This window comes from Pan troglodytes, chromosome 18, assembly GCF_028858775.2.
Source record: "Pan troglodytes isolate AG18354 chromosome 18, NHGRI_mPanTro3-v2.0_pri, whole genome shotgun sequence".
Lineage (NCBI taxonomy): Eukaryota > Metazoa > Chordata > Mammalia > Primates > Hominidae > Pan > Pan troglodytes.
The window spans coordinates 22,681,748-22,703,289 of NC_072416.2; the positions used below are offsets into that span (position 1 = coordinate 22,681,748).

The 21,542-nt window shown below is 46.6% G+C and overlaps 1 protein-coding gene across 1 annotated transcript in view; it reads right to left on the reverse strand.

The window, feature by feature from the left end:
* The window catches only part of GPR139 (G protein-coupled receptor 139), a 45,540-nt gene extending 29,177 nt beyond the window's left edge, over positions 1-16,363 (reverse strand). The window contains exon 1 of the mRNA XM_001148556.6: positions 15,963-16,363. Within this exon, the coding sequence (XP_001148556.1) occupies positions 15,963-16,089 (127 nt within the window). The 5' untranslated portion in view covers positions 16,090-16,363. The remainder of the gene's footprint in view (positions 1-15,962) is intronic.
* Between the last annotated feature and the right edge of the window lie 5,179 nt (positions 16,364-21,542).

Below are 21,542 nucleotides of genomic sequence, written 5' to 3' on the forward strand. Positions count from 1 at the left end.
CCTCCCTCCCTCCCTTCCTCCATCCATCCTTCCATCCATCCCTCCACCCATCCCTCCCTCCACTTATAAATCCACCCATCCATCCATCCAATACCTACCAGGCCCCCTACCATGTGCCAAGGCCCACCAGAGGACCCTGGAGTCAAGAGTTGACTTAGACTCCATGCCTACCGTCAAGAGTACACAGTCTAATTCAGCATCTTTTCAATGTTCCTATGCAGAGATAAGCACTTCCTCCAGTCCCCACAGGAATTTAAATGCCCTCACCCCTCACCACCCTCACCTCATTGTAGAACTAGTCTAATTTTATTATGATGATCAATTTTCCTTTCTACCTAACTACAGCGTGACTTCTTTTAGGGCAAAAGCCATTTCATGTGCATCTCTGTCTTTCCCTGCATCATTATCCCCTGTAGTCCCTGGCACAAAGTAGGGCCTCATGAAATGAAACCTGGTCCTTGATAATGCAGCCTAAAGGGCCCAGGGGAGGATCTACTAGGAAAGCCTTGTCAGTTTTTAAAAAAGGAACTCTTCTATTGGTTAAATGCCTACTATGTGCCAAGCACTCTATGTTTATTACATTACATATTCCCTTCAATAAGATGGGCACTCATCCTTATTTTATGGATATGTAGAGGTTCAGAGGATTTAACTATACCCAGCAAGAAACTCCAGGTGGAACTCAAATCCAGGTCTTACAGCCCTTCTTTCTTGCAGGAAAGGCATTTAGAATGGCTGGAGAGGAGATAAGACAAATAATGTGATGGTGTAAATGGATGTGGAGTGTGTGTGTGTGTGTGTGTGTGTGTATTGTATACATAGTCAAATTTGAGGAAGGCGTGAACATAGCAAACTCAAATTCCTACAGGGGCAAGGCAGGGAACAGAACCGAGAGAAACAGATTAGGTGTAAGAAAAATCTTTGTGTTGGTGGAGGGAATAGGGAGAGGCAGAGCCATCCTTCTCTGGCCTGAAGGTCTGTTTTGAGAAGATCCAAGAAGCAACCACCTTTTTCTTCCCTCTTCTGCGAGCTATGTCTGCCATTTTCAAGATGTCCTTGGAATCTCCACCTTGGACTTGGGGTCATTATTCCCTTTTCCCTGCTAGACACTATGTTATCAGTACTGAATGCAGTCACAGTGACGATGTCCCTCCGTCACGCTGGCCAGAACTCAATCCCTTTTATTTGTCAAACGACAGTGCTGAAGGTGACCTTTTTCTTCTTGTTTGCGTCTGTCGGACAGCAGCCCAGCCCAGGCCCTTGTTTTCTCTCTGTTCAGGATTCTTACAGCTGACAGCTAGGTCATTAGCAGGATTCGCCCACTGCTACGACTGGGAGGATCACTCTCCACTGTGCCGCGGGCGCTTCCCACAGCCCTCGAGAGCCCGGCACAGACGTCCTTGGTGTCTGAGAACATCATTATCCTGCTCATTTCTCTGGGCTGTCTATATTTTATGTGGAGTCTGAAGGTGATGGTGGCTGGGGTGGGAGGAGGATGAGAGAGGGTGGATGTGAACATGACCTCTGAGCCGCACTCCTATTGGGTGCCAGGCCCTGTTCTGGGCACCCTGGTGATGATCCTCTCTCTGCCCAGCACCCGTTAGAACCTCCCTCTCTTTGCTAAGCCCCTCTCATCTCTACCATTTACTCTTTTCATAGCAGCCAGAGAGACTTTTGGAAAACCCAAATTGGATCATGTCAACCCTTCAAAGGGCTCCTGTGCCTTCTTGCAGCATGTAAGAAGTCAAATCTCAATTCCCCACCATCACCCACCTAGCCCAGCCTGTGCCTATCTCTTCCCCATCATCTCCTTCCCCTTCTCCCACTTTTTCATTTTACTCTAACCTCACTGGTCTTTCATGCCAGCTGATTCTGGGTTACCCTGGCTGTTCCCTCTGCCTGCTATGTCCTTCCCTCTACGCCTACCCTGGCTGATTCCACCTCATTATTTAGGTCTCTGCTCAAACATCACCACTTTGGAACACCCTTTCTTGACCACCCAACCTAATGGAGCTCCCTGTCACCTTACCTCATATGGTCTCCATGGCACATGTCAGTATCTGAAATGGTTTTGTGTGTGCATTGGCTTCCCTGCCTGCTGCTTGTCTCCTTACTCACGCAGGGACTTCTTCGTATTTTTCTTTGCTTTCTCCCACTGCCTAGAAGAGTGCTTGGCACATGACAGGGGCTCATGGATATGAGCTAAGTGAACACAGTTGATCTTATCACCCTCATTCCCAGATGAGGAAACTGAGGCTCGAAGAAGGGGAAATTACCTGCTCACAGTCTTGCAGCTAACAACGTTGCAGCACTGAACTCAAGCCTAGGTGTGCCCCATCCCTAAACCATTGTTGCCTCCATGACGTCCTCTGCCGGGAAGAAGGGGTGTTCTGGAAGGGTCGTGGGTGCAGAGGGAGGACACAAGGTGGAACCACGGTCTGTGAGGGTCAGGAGTGTGGGTCCCTGATTCCTTTAAGGGATGCCCACCCCGACCCTCCTTATGACTCCAACCCTCTTGTGCTCTCTCTCCAACCACTGCCCATTCCACCACATTCCAGGGAAGACACTGCTTTCTTTCAGGAGGCAGATGATGGTTCTTGTCAGCAGCTCTGTGGAGCTGAACTGTGGTGAGGCTGGAATGCTAAAAGTTAAAAGCTGCAGCGAGAACAGAACCATGGCCATTCTACACCTTTGGCTGCAGGGTGTGTGTGTGTGTGTGTGTGCGCGTGTGTGTGTGTGGTGTATGTGTGCATCTGTGTGTCTATATGCGTATCTCTGTGTGTGGTGTGTATCTGCATGTATGTCTCTGTGTGTGCATCTCTATGTGTGCACGTTGATGTGTACTTTTGTGTGTCTATATGTGTGTGTGTCTCTGCATGTGATGTGTGTCTGCATGTGTGTCTGTGTGGGTCTGCATCTGTGTGTCTGTGTATGCACGCCTGTGTGTGTGTCTGTGTGTCTGGGTAGAGTCCCCCAGTTGAAATGATGAGGCTGATCGCTTGCTTTGCACTTAGCTGAAAATAGGAAATGTCTGTGGCTGAAAAGCAATTCCCCCAGCTCTACCCATGTTTGCCAAACAAGTGGGGAAAGAAAAGAAGTCATTAGTGGACACATCAGTTCATACTCTGTAGAATGTATTGTCCCAACTCAGGGTCAATTTACCTGCTTTTATAAGGTGCTGGCCTCCTGTTTCACTCTGCTTGCATCTGGCACCTTGCATCCCCCTTCTCCTTTTTTGGTCACTCCAGACACTCTGACCCTCTTGCTGTCGTGATATGTGTGTACCAGTCCCCTCCTGCCTCAGGGTTATGGCACAGCCTGCTCCCTTTGCCCCCTCCGTTCCACTCTTTCCTTCCATGTCCTTCAGATTTCGATCACTCCTTCTTGAGGGGAGCTTTCCTTGAGTTCTCTTGTCTGGGTCAATTTCTTGAGTGATAAGCTCTCACAGCACCAAGTAGCTCTCTTTCATGACTTTTTCCCAGTTGAACTTTTACACTTATTTGGGTTTCTGATCATGCTGGTCTTTCCTGTGTGTGTGTGTGTGTGTGTGTTGTGTGTAAATGCCACAAGGGCAAAAAAATTGGTCTTTTTTTGTTCACCACGTACCTAGCATGGTGCCTGGTACCTAGCAATGCCAGGCCCAGAATGGATGGATGGATGGATGTGTGGATGGATGGATGGATGGATGGATGGATGGCTGTGTGGACAGATGGATGGACAGATGCATGGACATATGGATGGATAGATGCGTGGATGGATGGATGGGTGGATGGATAGATGAATCAATGGGTGGATGGATGGATGGATAGATGGATAGGTGGATGGATAGATGAATGGATGGGGGGATGGATGGATGGATGGATGTGTGGGCGGATGTATGTATGTATGTGTTACTGGATGGCTGGATAAATGAATCAATGAATGCAGGTGCATTGTCTGATTGTGCTCTCTGATTTCTCTTCTCATCCTTTTTGCCATGGGGCAAAATGAAAGCACTCATTTGAGGTTAAAATTCCTAGCTTCCTCTAAATGCAGTCCAGCAGGTCATGACCATCACTTAAGAAAAGCACAAGCCATTCTGCTTCCACTTTATAGAAAAACAAAGATCCTGGGTCACTCATACAGTAAAATTCCCTCCCTTTGAATTGTACTAGGATCCAAGGTAGTCACCTCCTCCCCACACCTGACCCTACCATCTTTACATTTCCCTTGGTAGAGGTGGAGGCTGATCACTTGCTTTGCACTGCTGCACTGCTGCAATGGCCAAATTGCAGCAATGGCCAAAGCACACTGGATTTGGAATCCCAGAGATTTGGGGTCAAGGCCCAGCTCTGCTGCTAATTAGCTATGTATGCATCCCTGGGGAATTTCCTTTCCCTCTAAGCCTCAGTTTTTCCATCAAGGGCATTGTAGGCCAGGTGCAGGGTCTTGTGCCTGTAATCCCAGAGCTTTGGGAGACTGAAGCAGGAGGATTACTTAAGGCCAGGAGTTTGAGATCAGCCTGGGCAACATAGTGAGACCCCATCTCTAAATTAAATATACTTTTAAAAAAGGACATTGTATTAGAACAGTGTTCCCCAGACTTTAGTGACTGTCCTACTGCAAAGGATTGAATGTGTTCCCCACTGAACTTGTATTTTGAAGTCCTAACCCCCAATGTGATGGGACTAGGAAATGGGGTTTTTGGGAATTGATTAGGTCCTGAGATGGAGCCCTCATAAATGGAATTAGCGACTTTATAAAAGGGACTCCAGAGGGCTGTCTTCCTCTCTTTCTCCCGTGAGAGGATACAACAAGACAGGAATCTGCAACCTGGAAGAGGGCCCTTCCCAGAGCCTGATTTCTCTGGCACCCTGATCTCAGACTTGAGGGGAAAGAAAAGAAGTCACTAGTTTATAAAGCCACTAATTTATAAAGCCTTCAGAACTGTGAGATGTAAATTTCTGTGGTACATAAGCCCCCTAGTCTATGGTACTTTGTTACAGCAGCCCAAACAGACCAAGACACCCACCAACTTTGTGATTTTTGCTGCATTCTTGTGTCACGAGTACTATCATTTATTTAGCATTTTGTTTGAAAGTGATTTGCCTTTTTTTCCTTAAATTTATACTTTATATAATCGTGCTGCCCAATATAAATGTGAGTCATATATACAATTAAAATTTTCCTAGTAGTCACGTTAATAAAGTAAAAAGAAGCAGGAGAAGATAATTTTAACAATATATTTTATTTAACTATATACATCAAAAATGTAATTTATGTAAACTATTGATGAGATATTTAACTTTTTTTCATGCTAAATCTTCAAAATCTGCTGTGTATTTCATGCTTCCAGCACACATATCCCTATGGATGACAAATTTTCATCGGAAGTCTCTGACCTCTATTTAGATGTCATAAAATGTGTAATTGAAAGAGTAGATTCACATACTCAAGTTGTTCCAAGTATACAGTTATTTTCTACTAACTGAATTGAGTATGTGATTTTAGTTGTAAATTAATTGAAATGAAATGAAATAAAAAATTCAGTTCCACAGTTGCACTAGTCAAATATCAAATGCTCAGTAGCTACATGCAGCTAGTGGTTATTCTATTGGACGGCACGTGTATATAACCACCCCAGATCACAAATCAGCCTCCCTTCCCTGTTGTAAACAGGAGGTAGTCTTAAATAGAAATACAATGACCATACAAGAGTCACATTAAACTCCAGCTAGGTGCTGCTGCCTGCCAAGGTCTGGGCCCAAGGCCTGCTCTGTGTCTATTCAAAAGAGAGATTTAAACTGAGTGCAGTGGCATGTGCCTGTAGTCCTAGCTACTCAGGAGGCTGAGATGGGAGGATCCCTTGAGCCCAGGAGTTCAAGGCTGCAGTGAGCTATGAGTGAGCACTTCACTGCACTTCAGCCTGGGCGATAGAGTGAGCCCCTGTCTAAAAAATAAAAGAGGGAGATTTACCACATATTTAAAAAGGTGTTAAACATACACTAGCACCAAGCTGAAACTTTCCCTTTGATGGAATCAGAAGGATTAAGACAGCTGAAAAGAGATTCAATGCTACAGACTTGTACCACCTAAAATAATCCTATATACCAACAAAACAAACCAAAAATATCTAGGCAATCGTTCTGAGCTCTAAAATCTCTCAGCCTCTTTTTCCTTTACTCCTTTTGCTTCCTCCTAAGAGACTGTTAGCAGTGTGATTTTGTGAAAAGTGAACTGAGACTTGGGAAAAGTAAGTTCTGGTTAAGACTCTGCTATTCTGTATTAGTACGTTCTCACACTGCTATAAAGACATACCTGAGACTAGGTAATTTATAAAGGAAAGAGATTTAATTGACTCACAGTTCCACATGGCTGGGGAGGCCTCAGGAAACTTACAATCATGGTGGAAGGTGAAGGGGAAGAAAAGACCTGCTTCACATGGTGGCAGGAAAGAGAGAGCTAGCAAAAGCAGGGAAAACTGCCTTATAAAATCATTGGATCTCATGAGAACTCACTTTCTATCCTGAGAAAAGATTAAGCACCCCTTAATCTAATAATTTTCCACCAGGTCACTCCCTAATCCCTTGGGGATTGCAATTCAAGATGAGATTTGGATGGAGACACAAAACTCAACCATATCACACTCCTAGCTCTGCAGATTCCTGATTTCGTAAAACGGGGATGTTTGGACTCATAGAAAACACAGCAGCCATTACTGCTTATACCTGTAATCCCAGTACTTTGGGAAGCCGAGGTGGGTGGATCACTTGAGACCAGGAGCTCAAGACCAGCCTGGCCAACATGGTGAAACCCTGTCTCTACTAAAAACACAAAAAATTAGCTGGGGATGGTGGCTGTAATTCCAGCTACTCGGGAGGCTGAGGCAGGAGAATCACTTGAACCTGGGAGGTGGAGCTTTCAGTGAGCTGAAATTGCACCACTGCACTCCACACTCCAGCCTGGGCGACACACTGGGACTCTGCCTCAAACAACAACAACAAAAGTTAAATAAGTTAATGCATTTGAAGTGTTTTTAAGCATTCTTAGCACATAGTAATGGCTAGTACCAGACATTGTGCCCCAGGCAACCCTGAATTATCTCATTTCAGCTACACCATGAACCCTGTGAAAAAGGGATTCTTATACCCATTCTGCAGATAGGAACACTGAGGCTCAGAAAGGGTGAAGCCACTTGCCAGAGCCCCATTAACAGGAAACAACAAGGTGGGAATTTGAACCCAGGTCTGGGGACTACAGAGCCTACATCCTGATCCACCATGCTGGCAGGTTCTAAGGACACTTCCTGTTCCAAAACAAAATGGTGGATTTGTGTTTCAACATGTTGTTAGCATGCAATGTGTGGTATCTTTTGGAGCTCTTTATTCCAGCTTATCCCAAATCCCTGGTTTCATGGGTTGGCATGCTTTTCCACTTTAGCCACATATTTCTCTGTGTCTCCATCCCTGTTTTTCCTCGATCCTCCCTCTAGATTCTTCTTTTTTTTTCTCCACCTGCTGTGACCCCATTGGTGTTTTTTGGTGCTTGTTGCAGCTTTCCCAACCCCTGAGTTTGTGAATTGGCAGCGTGCTGGGCCATATCAAGCCTGCAGATATGTTTGGTTTGGCTCACAAAGTGCTGGCTCACATAGTGTTTTTGAAATTTTTGAATTAGTTGCCAACATGTGAAACAACGGACATTTCATATAAAAATCTGGATTTCTAGATTTTTTGAACAACTTGGCAACACTGAACCACCGGCTGGAAAGCTGAGTGGCAGTGGCACTATGTAGCTCCCTCAGTCCCTATCTTTCCTGTTGTGGTCACTCCCACTTCTCTCGACCTGGTCTGAATGTTGGTTATCATTGAGGAGCGTTTGCTGCTGTTTTCTTACATGAAAGCTGAGAAGCAGTACTGAATACTGCCCTGTCATTTCTTCACTGTGTGACCTTGGGGAAGTGTCTCAAAGTTCTCACCTGAAAAATGGGTATAATACATGCCTCAAAGAATCGTCAAAGAATCATAAGTTAAATGAGGCCAGGCGCAGTGGCTCACACCTGTAATCCCAGCACTTTGGGAAGCTGAGATGGGTGGATCATTTGAGGCTAGGAGTTTGCGAACAGCCTGGCCAAAATGGTAAGACCCCATCTCTACCAAAAACACAAAAAAATGAGCAGGGCATGGTGGTGCACGGCTGTAATTCCAGCTGCCCGGGAGGCTGAGGCAGAAGAATCGCTTGAACCTGGGAGATGGAGCTTGCAGTGAGCTGAAATCGCACCACTGCACTCCACACTCCTGCACGGGCGACACAGTGAGACTATCTCAAAAAAAAAAAAAAAGTTAAATAAGTTAATGCGTTTGAAGTGTTTTGAAGAATGCTTAGTACATAGTAAGCACTATAAGTGTGTTAGCAATTATTAAGAGAAATAGTTTGTTTTTTTGTTTTGTACATCTGTCTCTATAACTGAGAAAAAATAGAGATGAGGAGAGCCACAGCCTTTCAGAAAAACAGCAGAGAAGCATGATTCTTTGGGTAAGTGAAGCATTTCTTAAAAACTAGACTACTTTGTTCATTTACATTATCTGACTGCTCCGTTTAAATATTTGAATTCAAGACACCTGGCCACTATCATTTCATGGTGCCCTCTGCAGGGCTGGCATTGGCTATCACCATTTGCCAATATGTTTCAGATCCACATGGAGGTTCAGTGGCAGGACCTTTTCTGTTCGTGATTCTGACTGCATTATCCAGGACAACCTTGCTGGTGGTGTTTGTCGGTCTCTGCCAGCTGTAGCTGAAGGCCATTTCATGTTCTGCACTGATATTATTTCTAGGAGTTTCACTGAATCACAGGCAACTCTTTTAGGGGGACAAATTCCCTAGGCTTATGATGGAATTGATTGCTTAATCCATTGGATCATTCTCTTGTAGTTTGCCAGGGCATGTTGTTTCATTTCCACTTTGAGTGAAATTGTGGATTCATGGAAAAGACCTATGCACAGAGTGATGTGTGGCTACAGGCCATTTATAAGGCTTGAGCACGTGGACATGTTAGACAATAAAACAATGCGAGTTACTGTTTGCCGAGCTCCTACAATGTGCGAGGCACTGTGAGAAGCCTTTGCATATTTTATTTCTAATCGTCACAGCAACCAATCCAGGGCACAGAAGGTTAATAGCATTTATTGAACTCTTACTCTATGTGAGAGTGAACACGTGCCGAGAATAGTGCTAAGCATTCTTGTAATTTCATTTAATCCTCAAAATAGCCCAGTGAGAGAAGTACTGTTATTCCATCTCACAGCTGAAGAAACTGAGGCTCAGAGAAGGTGAGAAATTTGCCCATGGTCACAGATTAGCAGTCAGGGGCACAGGATTCAAACCCAGTCAGTTTGACTTCAGAGACCACTAGGCTTAACTGCTAAACTCAACTGCCCCACTTTCTTGCAGATGGGAAAACCGGGGCTCAGAGAGGTGAAGTGTTATACCTGCGATCACACAGCAAACATGGTTTAGATACAGAATTTAAATCCACATCCAGTTCCAAAGCAATGTATTTTACACTCAACCTCACAAAGCAAAACTAACATGATCATTACAGAAACTAAGCAGGAGTGAAAACTACAAAAATGCTGTACTGGATCCCAGCCCAAAGCCAGCCCAGGCAGCCTCCAGCATAGCTACATCATTGGTCTATGCTCATGTCCCGTCCATGGGGCCATGTCTCCAACTACAGCAACACAGCAGAACCTGGCTCTCCTGGGCCTTTGAGAGACCCATTAATAATAACTCAGCCAAGGTCACACAGTGAGTTATTGCCAGAGCAAACCTGGAATGATGAAGTGCTCTTTTTCTCACTGCTATAACAGGAGTCCTATGGTCAAATGTGCCTAAGGATGAGTCATGCAGTATACAAAGGTCAATTAGGCACGCCATTAGGGACTATTCAGAATTGGAGTGCTGGCCGGGCACAGTGGCTCTTGCCTGTAATCCCAGCACTTTGGGAGGCTGAGGTGGGTGGATCAGCTGAGGTCGGGAGTTTGAGACCAGCCTGACCAATGTGGAGAAACCCCGTCTCTACTAAAAATACAAAATTAGCCAGGCGTGGTGGCGCATGCCTGTAATCCCAGCTACTTGGGAGGCTGAGGAAGAAGAATCGCTTGAATCCAGGAGGCAGAGGTTGCGATGAGCCGAGATTGCACCATTGCACTCCAGCCTGGGCAACTAGAGCAAAACTCCATCTCAAAAAAAAAAAAAAGCACTGGAGTGCCTATGTGCTTTTGAAAGGGGCAGTCAACCAAGAAACTATGATTCAAATACACAATAGAATGCAATACAGCTGTATAAAAGAATGAGAAAGCCATCGTGGATGATTAATATATTAAGTGGAGAAAGAGTAAATGTGGGACAGTGTGTATAATGTGCTCATTTTGGGGACAGTGAAAAAAAAGGGAGAGTTGAAATCCATAATTGATATTTTCTCAGATATGCATGAAGATACCCTGAAAGAATACCTAAGGAACTAAAATACTAATAACAGTGGTTACCTCTGTGATGGTGGGTTTGAGAAGTGGTGAACAGGAGAAAGTGATGGAAGGGAGACTTTCCGATGTGTGCCTTTTTATATTTTTAGGCTTTGAGTCACATGAATATCATTATCTATTTAATGCAAAAAAAAAAAAAAAAAAAGAAGAAAGGAAAAATAAAATAAAGCAAGCAGCTATTCCTCAGCTCCAGAAAATTGCTGTCTTGTGGGCATGTGAATCTAATGTGAATTCTTCTGGTGTTTTTAAGGGAACTTGGAAATCTATTTTTTAAAATTTCCAGTTTTAAATTTCAAATTATTCACTGGTAGTATATAAAAATACAATAGGTTTTTACATACTAACCATGTATCCTGCAAACACGCTGAACTCATTTATTAGTTCTTAGGGGTTTTTTTGGTGTGGAGTCTTTGTGATTTTCTAGGAAGGCCATTGTATCATCTGTGAACCGAAACTACTGAATTCCTTCCTTTCTGTATAAATTTTATTTCTTTTTCTTGCCTTATTGCACTGGCTAGGACTTCTTCCAGTATGATGTTTAATAGGAGTGGTGAGAGCAGTCATCCTTGCCTTGTTCTAGATCTTAGGGAAAAAGCATTCAGTTTTTTCATCATTAAGTGTGTTGTAAGACATAAGTTATTTATAGATGCCCTTTATCAAGTTAAAGAAGTTATTTTTCTTTTCCTAGTTTGATGAGTTTTTATCACAAATCGATGTTAAATTTTGTCAAGTGCTTTTTCTGCATCTATTGAGATGGATCACACGCCTTAAAATTTTTTTTTTTTTTTAGTTTGTTAATATGATGAGTTATACTGAGTGATTTTCACAAGTTGAACCAGTGTTGTATTCCTGGGATAAACTCAAGTTGATTCTGACATGTTATTCCTCTTATATATTGCTGGATTAGATTTGCTAATATTTTGTTGATGATTTTTGTGTCTATGTTCATGAGGAACATTGGGTTGTAGTTTTCTTTTTTTGTAATATCTTTGTCCAGTTTTGATAAAGCTGGCGTCACAAAATGAGTTGGGATTTTTTCCTAATTTTTAAATGATGAAAAAATAACTTATAGAGTGCTTACCATATTCCAGGCATTGTGCTTAGTGCTTAGCCCATTTAATCTTCACAGCAACCTTATGAACTGTAGACTATTCTTATAATCACCCCCAGTTTAAAGTTGGAGAAACTGAGGCACAGACTGGTTAAAGTCACTTGCCCAAGGTCATATAACTTGTAAGCAGCACAGCCAGGACTCAGACCCCAGAGGTCCAGCTCCAGAGTGTGTCCTTTTAACCTGTTTATTCCATTTTCTCTCATTAAAGATGTTTACAAGGTAAAGAAAACATATTTGCAGGCCTCAGTCCAGCTGACAGATCACCAGTTTTCTACTTCTAGTTGACAACAATGGTAACTACCATGCATCAGGCTTATTTACTATCTGCCAGGCTACAGACTCATCATCTGCCTTCATCTTGCACCAACTCTCAAAGGCACATGTTACAGATGTTATCATTCTCACTTGGCAGTGGTGGAAATGCACCCTTCTGCTGGGCGGCATGCAGTTTCAAGCTATCATCTCTTTCCTCACCTTGTCTTTCTGCACATCCACGGCACTCTTTAGAAGGTAATTTTTTTAAAAATCTCTCAAATCTCAGTTTAATTTCACACTGCTCCTTCCTTATCAAGCTGGCCCACCCATCCTCCCTCTCACTGTCTTCCCCCAGGGGCTCAAGTTCATCATTTTCTCCTGCATTGCTGTCTCTTTTGTACTGTCTCATTCCAGTTGGTCCAATGAGTGTCCCGAATCCTTGCTTTTTGGCTCTGCTGACTTATTTTGTGTGTCTCGAGAAGTGAGAAACGTCTTGCTTACTTAAAAAGGAGGAGGAAAGGGGGAAAGAGATGGAGTTTTAGGAATAGGTGGGACACCGATTTTCTCCACAGAGCACAGAAAGGAGGGACAGAGGTTAGTTCAAACAACTGCCTGGCATTAATGAAGGTGAAGCCATACAACAAAATTGCACTGTTTGCCTTATTGCACTGTTTAATAAGGCAGCATGTTTGCATGCTGGCTTGACTGTGCGACAGTAGATAAGATGCTTCGTTTTTCTGAGTCTCAGTTTGTTCATTGTAAAATGAGTTCAAAGACAGGTATAGGTCGCAGAGGTGTGGCAGGGATTAAGTGTAATAATATAGGTTACAGAGATCCAGTGTGGAGAAGGCACTGAGTGAGGAATAAGTGCTTTTCTTGGACAAGGCACTGTGCTAAGCCATTTTTACATAGATGATCTTATTTCATATATACCACCTGTGTGGGTAAGAGGTACTACTGTTGCCCCCATTTTGCAGATGGGGAAAATTATGATGAAGAGAGGTGAAGAGTTCTTAAGTGGCAAAGCTGTACCCATATTTCACATTAGAATTCCTTCGATCCTACACCAACCAGTTAAAAATTAGACTGTCTGGGGCAATCCCCTAGCTCTTCCTCCCAACCTAGAGACGGAAGGTAGTCAGAGACATCCACCACTTTCCTGTGATACTAGCTCTGCTGTTGCTAAACATTCAGGCGCTCCCCATCCATCCCTCAGTTCCCACCCATGTCTCCAACAACTACTGCGAGAATTTGGGAAACTTGGGGTGAGTCCACTGCCAGGAATAGTGATTCAATTAAAATCTCAGTTTTCAACAATATGAGCAAGAGCTGTGGTCTGTTACTCCACACCCAGCAAAGCTGCGTCTCCCAGTCAGTGGTGGAGTAATGAGAGTTTGCTAATTGCTGGTGGCCGGGGAAGGGAGGTGATGGGGAAGGCTGGTGGCTGGGGAAGGGACCATTGTGGTGAGCTCAACACGTGGAGTTACATGCTGACCTGAATGCTTTCTTCTGTGTATCTCAGTCCCTCCTCTGGTCACTGGTGGGGCTGAGCAAGCAGACCCCCCACCTTACAACTTGATCGGCTTCATGATATCTATGACCACAGCAGTGCAGTGTCAATCAATGAATGTCAGGCACCAAGGCAAGCGTTTCGCTTGTGCCATCATCTGCAGCAACATCCTTACTTCTCAACACCACTCCAGGGGATAGCTACCCTCATAATTCCCATTTTACTGTTGCGGAAACTGAGGCACAGAGACATGAAAAGCTTGCAACCTCACCCCAGCAGAACCTGGATTAACATTCACTCTTCATTGCCAGGACATGCTTGTCTCCCCTTATGGTTTTAAGAGAATGACTTAAAGAATTCACCTTTGAACCAGCCTTGTGGGCTGTTAACAAAACTGCTAGCAGACCAAGACTTTTGGATAAGCCTGGCCTCCCCAGTCATTCTTCTTTAGGTTGCTTGGTCCTTACGCATCCATCTGCTGTCTTTGGAATCATGCGCTTGCATTTGGGAGCTCCTGGAACTCAGAGACTGCATCCTAAGAGTCTTTGTGTCCTTTTGACACCCAGTTAATACTTGGCATACCACAGTGGCCAAAACTATTAGTTGAGGGTATGAAGACATCAACAACAGCTAAATCCTAATCCTAGCTTCATCCTTTTAAGTTCCCAAACTCTGGGCTAAGCCTGTGGCTAGCATAGTGCCTGACATACAGTAGATGTCAATGCTGTGTGTCAGGAAGGCCCTAGCTGACATAGGAGTTGGGATGTGAAGGTGCGAGGTACCTTGGCTTCCACCTTGAGGTCTTTGAAGGCCTAATTTTTCCTCATTTTCTCCATCCTCTTGTCCCTGCTTTGAACTCTTGAAGGGTCAACCTCTGCTTGTCTTTGTCTCTGTCCCTTAAATGGTTTCATTAGAAAAGCCTGGGATAGTGAGTGAGTGGCTACCTCACTCAGTAGAGGAGGTGCAAGGGTGGGTGGATTGTTGGGGGGACATTCTGACGGGAAGGCTGAGGGGGAAAGAGGTTCTGACACTTTTCCAGTTCAGCAAGCATCATCAAATAACCAACCTTCTCAAAAACTCATTTCCCAAAACAGTGCTCTGGGGAGAGAAGCTCTGAAGGGCTGAATGGGGGAGGTGGAACCTGGACTAAAATCAATCCCAGCTCAAGGTAATTACAGGACATGTGCTACCACCCCGGCAGGGCAAGTCAGAGGCTGAGCTGCTCTCCTAGGGCAGCCGTGGCGATTAGTTAGGAATAAAAGCCTCATCACTGGCTTGGGGAGAGAGGCTCACACATTAGTAAACTTGCGCTTTCTCATGCCTGCCAAATTTGGGAGGGGGGATTTATTGAAACAATCTCATCAGGGGCCCTGACTGCCAAGTTGAATGTTTGGGAAAGGAAATCTCAGCCAGGCTCTCAGAAATCCAGCTCCCAAGTTCCCAGGATCGCAAGATGCTAAGGTTCGCAGACTAAGAGATGACTAGGGAGATGATGCTAAGATTTCAGGCTGTACACTGGATTTTTTTTCTCTCTTTCTCTCTGCTTCTTTCAGTCCCTCTCTCCTCTCTGCATGCAAGTAATCTTTAGGAATCTATTTGTCACCGAGACTGCCTGCAAGGAGGGTCCACCCAAAGCTGGAGCCCCAGGAAAAAAGCTTTCTCTCTCTCTCGCTCTCTCTCGCACACAGCCCAGGCAAGCACTCCCTCCTTCTCGGCAGCTCAGCTCTCTTCAGGAATTCAGGACAAGTCTCAGCCACACTTTGGAAAGGACATTAAGATGTGGGACAAGCCAGACATCCACAGCAGCCGTGAGCTGCCCAGGGTGGGTAGACCTGGAGGCCAAGCCAGGGGGCCAGGCATGTCCTCATGGAGACTGTGACCCCCTGAGGTGGCAGCCACCGCAGGCTGCCCTGTGTGTCTCTGCACCCTTGCCCTGGCCAGGGCATGGTCCCAGAGCCAACCCTTGATTCTCCTTAGCCAGCTGAGAGACCCTTTTCTTGCTAGGCATTCTTTCTCCATTCCAGTGTCCCCCGAGCAAGAGAGTGCTCAATGTCAGGGTCTCCAGCTTCATCTCGTGTCAGGCGGGGACACGCAGAGGGGCAGAGGTGCCCCAAGTGGGGTGGACGTGCAGGGGCCACGGGAGAAGGGAAGCCTCCACGAAGCCTTCTGTCCAGAACATGCAGTCAAGCCAAACACACACAAAGCCCTCTACGCCCCCACCCCATGAAAGCCGCCCCCTCCAGACGCGCGCACAAATGCACCTTCGAATCCATGCTCACATGCCCAGCCCATCGCCCGCCGTCACAGTCATCACACACACACACACACACACACACACACACACACACACGCTCGCGCGCGCGCGCGCACACACACGGTCCCCAGCTAGGGCACAGCAACTTCCTTTCCCCCCGTGTGGAAATATCCATAGTTGCCCTTAAAGCTTAAACTTTTTCCGAGGGGGCGCCAGGGAACGCACGGGGGAGGACGGCGGATTCTGGGTAGGGTTGCCCGGCACTTGGGGTTCCTGGCTTCCCTCCCTCTCCCCCACGCCCCTCACCTGGTAAACCGAGGCACAGCAAGAGGCTGTAGTAGACCACGGGCACGAAACCCAAGCCGCAGGCCGAGCCGGGGGACCACCAAGACAGCGAGCTGTTGGCTGCGAGGTGGGCGTGCGTGTGCTCCATGAGCGCGCCCCTCGCTCCCCTTGCCGCTTCGCGCCCGGCCTGCCAGCCCGACTCTGGTCGCCGGCTCGGTGGTGGCGGCGGCGGAGGCAGCAGCAGCTGGAGCAGCAGCGCCTCTCTCCCCGCAGGACTGGCTCCTACTCTTGGCCGTGATCCCCTCTGCTCGCTCCGCACCTGCCCGCCTGGAGTCTTGGCTCAGCCCTCCCGCAGGGCGCGGGGCGCAGGGTGCGGGGCGCGCTGCGCGGGGCCTCGGGAGGGGCTCCCGGAGCCCGTCTGTGCGCCTCCCACCTCGGACCGGCTCCACTCCCGCCTCAAAGCCGGGGGGCTGGGACGCCGCTCCCCGCAGCCAATCAGCGGCTGCCTGGAAGCGGAGTGTGTGTGGGGTGGGAGGGATGCGGAAGAGGAGGGGGTCCCAGCCGCCTCGCTTGGCTCCACTTTCAGGGGAGAAGATGCAGTTAGACCTGGGAACCCCGAAGGAAGACCGGAGTGGAAAACAGGCTACCCCCAATCTCCAACCCCGAGGGAGGGGCGTGGTGTGGGTAGGATCTGCCTCTCCCGCAGCGGCTCCTCACTCCTCCAGCGTGTCCTCAGTTTGCCTTTCTCCACTCTCCTCGCAGCCACCTCTCTTGCCCTTCTCCAATGCTTCCAGTCCATCTCCGGATAGAGGATTCTATACCTAGGGCAAAGAACGGGGGAAGGGGTGGGGCTGTTGGAGCAGCGAGGATGCTAAAGCGTTGTCGGTTTTCCTCGACAAGGGAAGCTGAGCTTGCTGGCTCTGGAAAGAGGGGTGCGTGCCTCCCTGTGCGTGTGTGTGGCGACTCTGGGGGTGGCCGCCGGTGAACTGTCCCCTAACTGGAGTGCGTTTGAAGAGGATACAGACTGGCTAAGAGAAGCCCCTCCTGCATGCCGCCCTTCAGTCAGGAATAAGGATGTTGCAGACACTCAAACACGCACTCGCCCACGCTCACACAAAGACACACAATACCCAGGCATGCGGTGTACTCACACGCTCACTCAGGCACGCGGATGCCCTCCCATCCCACACCCAGACCCTTGAAAACACGCAGGCATCCTCATCAGCATGCTCAAGACCACACTCACAGGGCGCTCCAAACATACGAAAACGCACGCGGGAGTCATGGGGGCTTGTCGAGAGTGCTTGAAGGTTGTGTGAAGGGTAGCATTTGTAAAGCAAGTGGGATCCAAGCAATGTGTGGGTGGGTGGTCCTTTCTCCTCAGGGCAGGCAGGTGGAGGGTTCTGGGTGTGGCCACCACAGACTTGAGGAGAAAGAGAGAGAGAGAGAGAGAGAGAGAGAGAGAGAGAGAGAGAGAGAGAGAGAGACATAGTGTCTGTCTGGGGCTCAAGACAGTGAGTGTGAGAGAGTTAAAGATTCTGCAGGAATACCCAGGCCAGGCATCCCCAGGAGCAGACTGTAGCAGCTGCCTATGCAAAGAGCTGATGGGTCTGAGAAGCCTAAGACCCCCCACCCTCAAACCCCCCATCCCCGCTACTTCCCAATGCCCCTCACCCCTATATCACATCCATTCCTGGAGAAAAGGAACTGGCTGAGCTTTCCCCAGCCTCTTCCAGGTCTCCCAACGTGGAGCAGACCCCTGGCCCTCAAGACCAGCAAAGAGCATGTATCCAGTTCTTGTCTTTGTTAGAGGTTACCCCAGGCAGGGATGGGGGACACTCTAGGGCAGAGTGGAAATCTCCAAAGCATACAGAGTCAGGCAGTCTGCATAAGGGAGGCATCTACTGGATCTAGCTGGGTCTGTGGTAAGCGAGGAGGCACGTGGCCCCACAAAAGGGCAGATTAGAGTCACATGGACCCAGCCCAGTGAGGCCAGGTCTGAGATTTCAAGCCCCATTAGATACTGAAATTTTATTGTGACCTCTCTCGATCAAATATGACTATTGCAAACACAAAGAAAACAAGAACACTGCTGCATTGATGAATAAAGCAGTGGCTGGCCATTGTAGAAGCTCAATAAATAATTGTTCAAAAACCTATAGATTGGATTGGTCTGCAGGCAGCTAGACTGAGATGAGAAGTTGGGGATAGCCAGGGGCGGGGGGAAATGTATGTGATCTGACAAAGCCCTCCTAGTCTCTTCAAAGATGCCCTCTGCATTGGGAATGATGGATAAGGCTTCTGGGCTTTTGCACTGGCCATTCCCTTTGCCTGGAATGTTCTTCCTCTGCACAGCTACAGGAAGCTGTTTCCTCACCTTCTTAGGGTCTTTGCTTATCCGTCCTTTTCTCTTTGAAGCTTTCCCTTATAATCCTATTTACATTGAAATCTCTACTCCCCTCCCTATTGAAATCTCTATTCCTCTCCCACCTCAAAGTATTCACATCCTCTGTCCCTCCCTGCTTAATTTTTCTGCATAGTGTATAGCGCCATCAGCAGACCATACACGTTGTATTTATTTACTTTACTTTCTCTTAGAAAGGCAGGGCCTTTTGTCTGTGTTGTTCCTGGTTGCGTCTCAGCTTCACACGGTGCCTGCATGCTGCAGACTCTCAATAGACATCGAAAGAATGAACAGACTCAGCACCCAGGGCCTGCAGGGAGATGAGTTTATCTTTGCTTGTCTTTGCAGGCCAGGGTCTCAGAATGCTGTTGGGGTTAGGGGGATTTAGTATATAATGATCACGTATGACTAGTCACTCCAAAAATGATTTGAGTGGTTTGAATTCACAGAACTACAAACTTGGCTAGGCAGAGGGAGTGGACTGCATGGGAAATCTTGACAGACCTTATTGTGTCTGAACCTTTATTTCTCCATGTAAAATGGGCATGAAAGAAATCAGGTATGCCTTTGTCCCAGGAATGCTGAGCTGGGAGAAAAAGAGGGGTGTGGTGTGAATGGTGCAGACTGCAGTTCTGGAGAATGGGGAATTGGATTGGGTCCTCTGCTGGCTCCATCAGGAACACTGGCAGTTTGTCAAGGTCCAAGTTTCCTGGAAAATGGATAGTTTGGATGAGAAGATTTTTTTTTTTTTTTTTTGAAGAGATGGGTCTCACTATGTTGCATGGACTTGTCTCAAACTCCTGCCTCAGCCTCTCAAAGTGCTGGGATTATGGTCATGAGCCAATGCACCTGGCCTGGATGAGAAGATCTTTAAAGACTTAAGTCAAGCTTTGAGTGTTCCTGGGTCCCAGGGAATGGGCAGGATGAGTTAACAACAAAAGTCTGTTTAATTTTGCTTAAGGGGCTGATCCACTTGATTGGTTCTGTATGACAATGGCAGACTCAGTTCAACAACAGTGGTTGGCTGAATTCATTCATTTATTCATTCTTTCAACAGAATGTTACTGGACACGTAACATATGCTGGTCAGGACCAGCCACATAATTTGCAAGGCCCAGTGCAAAATAAAAATGCGAAGTCTCTTGTTCAAAAATTATTAAGAATTTAAAGACACCAAGAGTAGAGCATTAAACGAAGCATGGAGCCCTTTCAAGCATGGGACCTTGAGTAACTACATAGGTCACACATCCATGAGGCCAGTCCTGCTTAGGAGACACAGGTGAGTGATAAGAGTTAACATTTACTGAGGGTTTGTTAAGAGACAGCCACGACTTAACTCATTGCATCTTCGTTATCACAATGGAAGGAAGGTATAATTATTAGCCCCATTTCACAGATGAGAAAACCAAGGCAGAGAGAAGTTTAGTAATTTGCCCAAGACCACCTGGTTGGAATTGAATCCAAGGCAGTTGGCTCCAGAGCCTGTGCTGAAACCATCAGGAGCTCAGACTAGTGGAAGGATAGGTAAGTGATAGGAAACGTCACACACTGTCATGTAGGCTCTTTGTAACATGAAGGCAGGACCTTCATCTGTCTTATCCTTCACTGTATCCTTAGTGCCAAGAGCAGTGCCAGGTAGGTGTCCAGAAGTAAATCTTAGATTAGTTAATAAATAAATATAATAGAAATATATACAGAATTTTAGTGGAGGAGTTTCAAACTTGAATGCCTGTGAGCCTGGGCAGGTAATAAATATTCTTCACTGTCTTTTTCTTTTTCTTTTTTTTTTTTTTTTGAGTCAGAGTCTTGCTCTGTCACCCAGGCTGTAGAGCAGTGGCATGATCTCGGCTCACTGCAAGCTCCGCCTCCCAGGTTCATGCCATTCTTCTGCCTCAGCCTCCTGAGTACCTGGGACTACAGGCCTCTGCCACCATGCCCGGCTAATTTTTTTTTGTATTTTTAGTAGAGACAGCGTTTCACTGTGTTAGCCAGGATGGTCTTGATCTCCTGACCTCGTGACCCTCCTGCCTCGGCTCTTTTTTTTTTTTTTTTTTGAGACAGAGTCTTGCTCTTGTCACCCAGGCTGGAGTGCACTGCAACCTCTGCTTCCTGGGTTCAAGAGATTCTCCTGCCTCAGCCTCCCAAGTAGCTGGGATTATAGTCACCTGCCACCATGCCTGGCTAATTTTTGTATTTTTAGTAGAGATGGGGTTTCACCATATTGGTCAGGATGGTCTCAAACTCCTGATCTCAAGTGATCCACCTGCCTCGGCCTCCCAAAGTGCTGGGGTTACAGGCATGAGCCACTGTGCCCGGCCACATTCTTCACTTTCATAGGAAATATGCTATCTCCCATTTTTCCTGGAAACTCTTGGTCCTCTTGGTCTAGATTCTGTTTCTCCACCCTTTGATAGAGGCGGCGGTATGAAGGGATAATTCTTTAAGATAAACAACAACATAAACATAATTTAAATTGCAACTAACACTTTACTCAGAGTTCGGAAGGCAATAGGGAGTAGTGGGGACTGTAACAAACTAGATATGCGTACGCTAGTCACTGTATGGGATTCTGGGTATACAATTGTTTTTAAAAGTTGACATGGTCTCTGCTTTCCTGGATCTTTAAGTCAAGTGCAAGATATAGGCATGAATCAATTCATACACACACACACACACCCCCACGGATAATTTGCTCAAGGGGCTGATCCACTTGATTGGTTCTGTATGACAATGGCGCACTCGAGCCAACTGTGGTTGGGGCTTGGATATGGGCTATAAAAAAAAGTGAAAGGAATGAGCCAGCATGCACCAAGGAGTCAAGGAAAATTCTATGTAGTCTGGCGGTCAGGGAAGGCTTCTCTGAGGAAGTGATATTTGAGCTCAGATGTGAAGGATAAGTAAGGATTAAGAGACGAAGGATAAGTAGTGAAGGGATGTTGGTCTAGGGGTGAGGGGAGCATCCCAGGTGGAAGAAAGAGGCAGTGCAAAGGCCCTGGGGTGGGAGTGAGAAGAACACTTTGAGGAGGTGGGAGACCAGGGACTGTGTGTGTGTGTGTGTGTGTGTGTGTGTAGGTGCAGTACAAGCAGATCCATGCAGTTAGGCAGTGAGTGGGGTCTTGTAGGCTACAGGGAGAAGTTAGGTCTTTATCCATGGTTTTAAGCAGGGGAGTGCTGTGATTATATTTGCATTTTCAAAT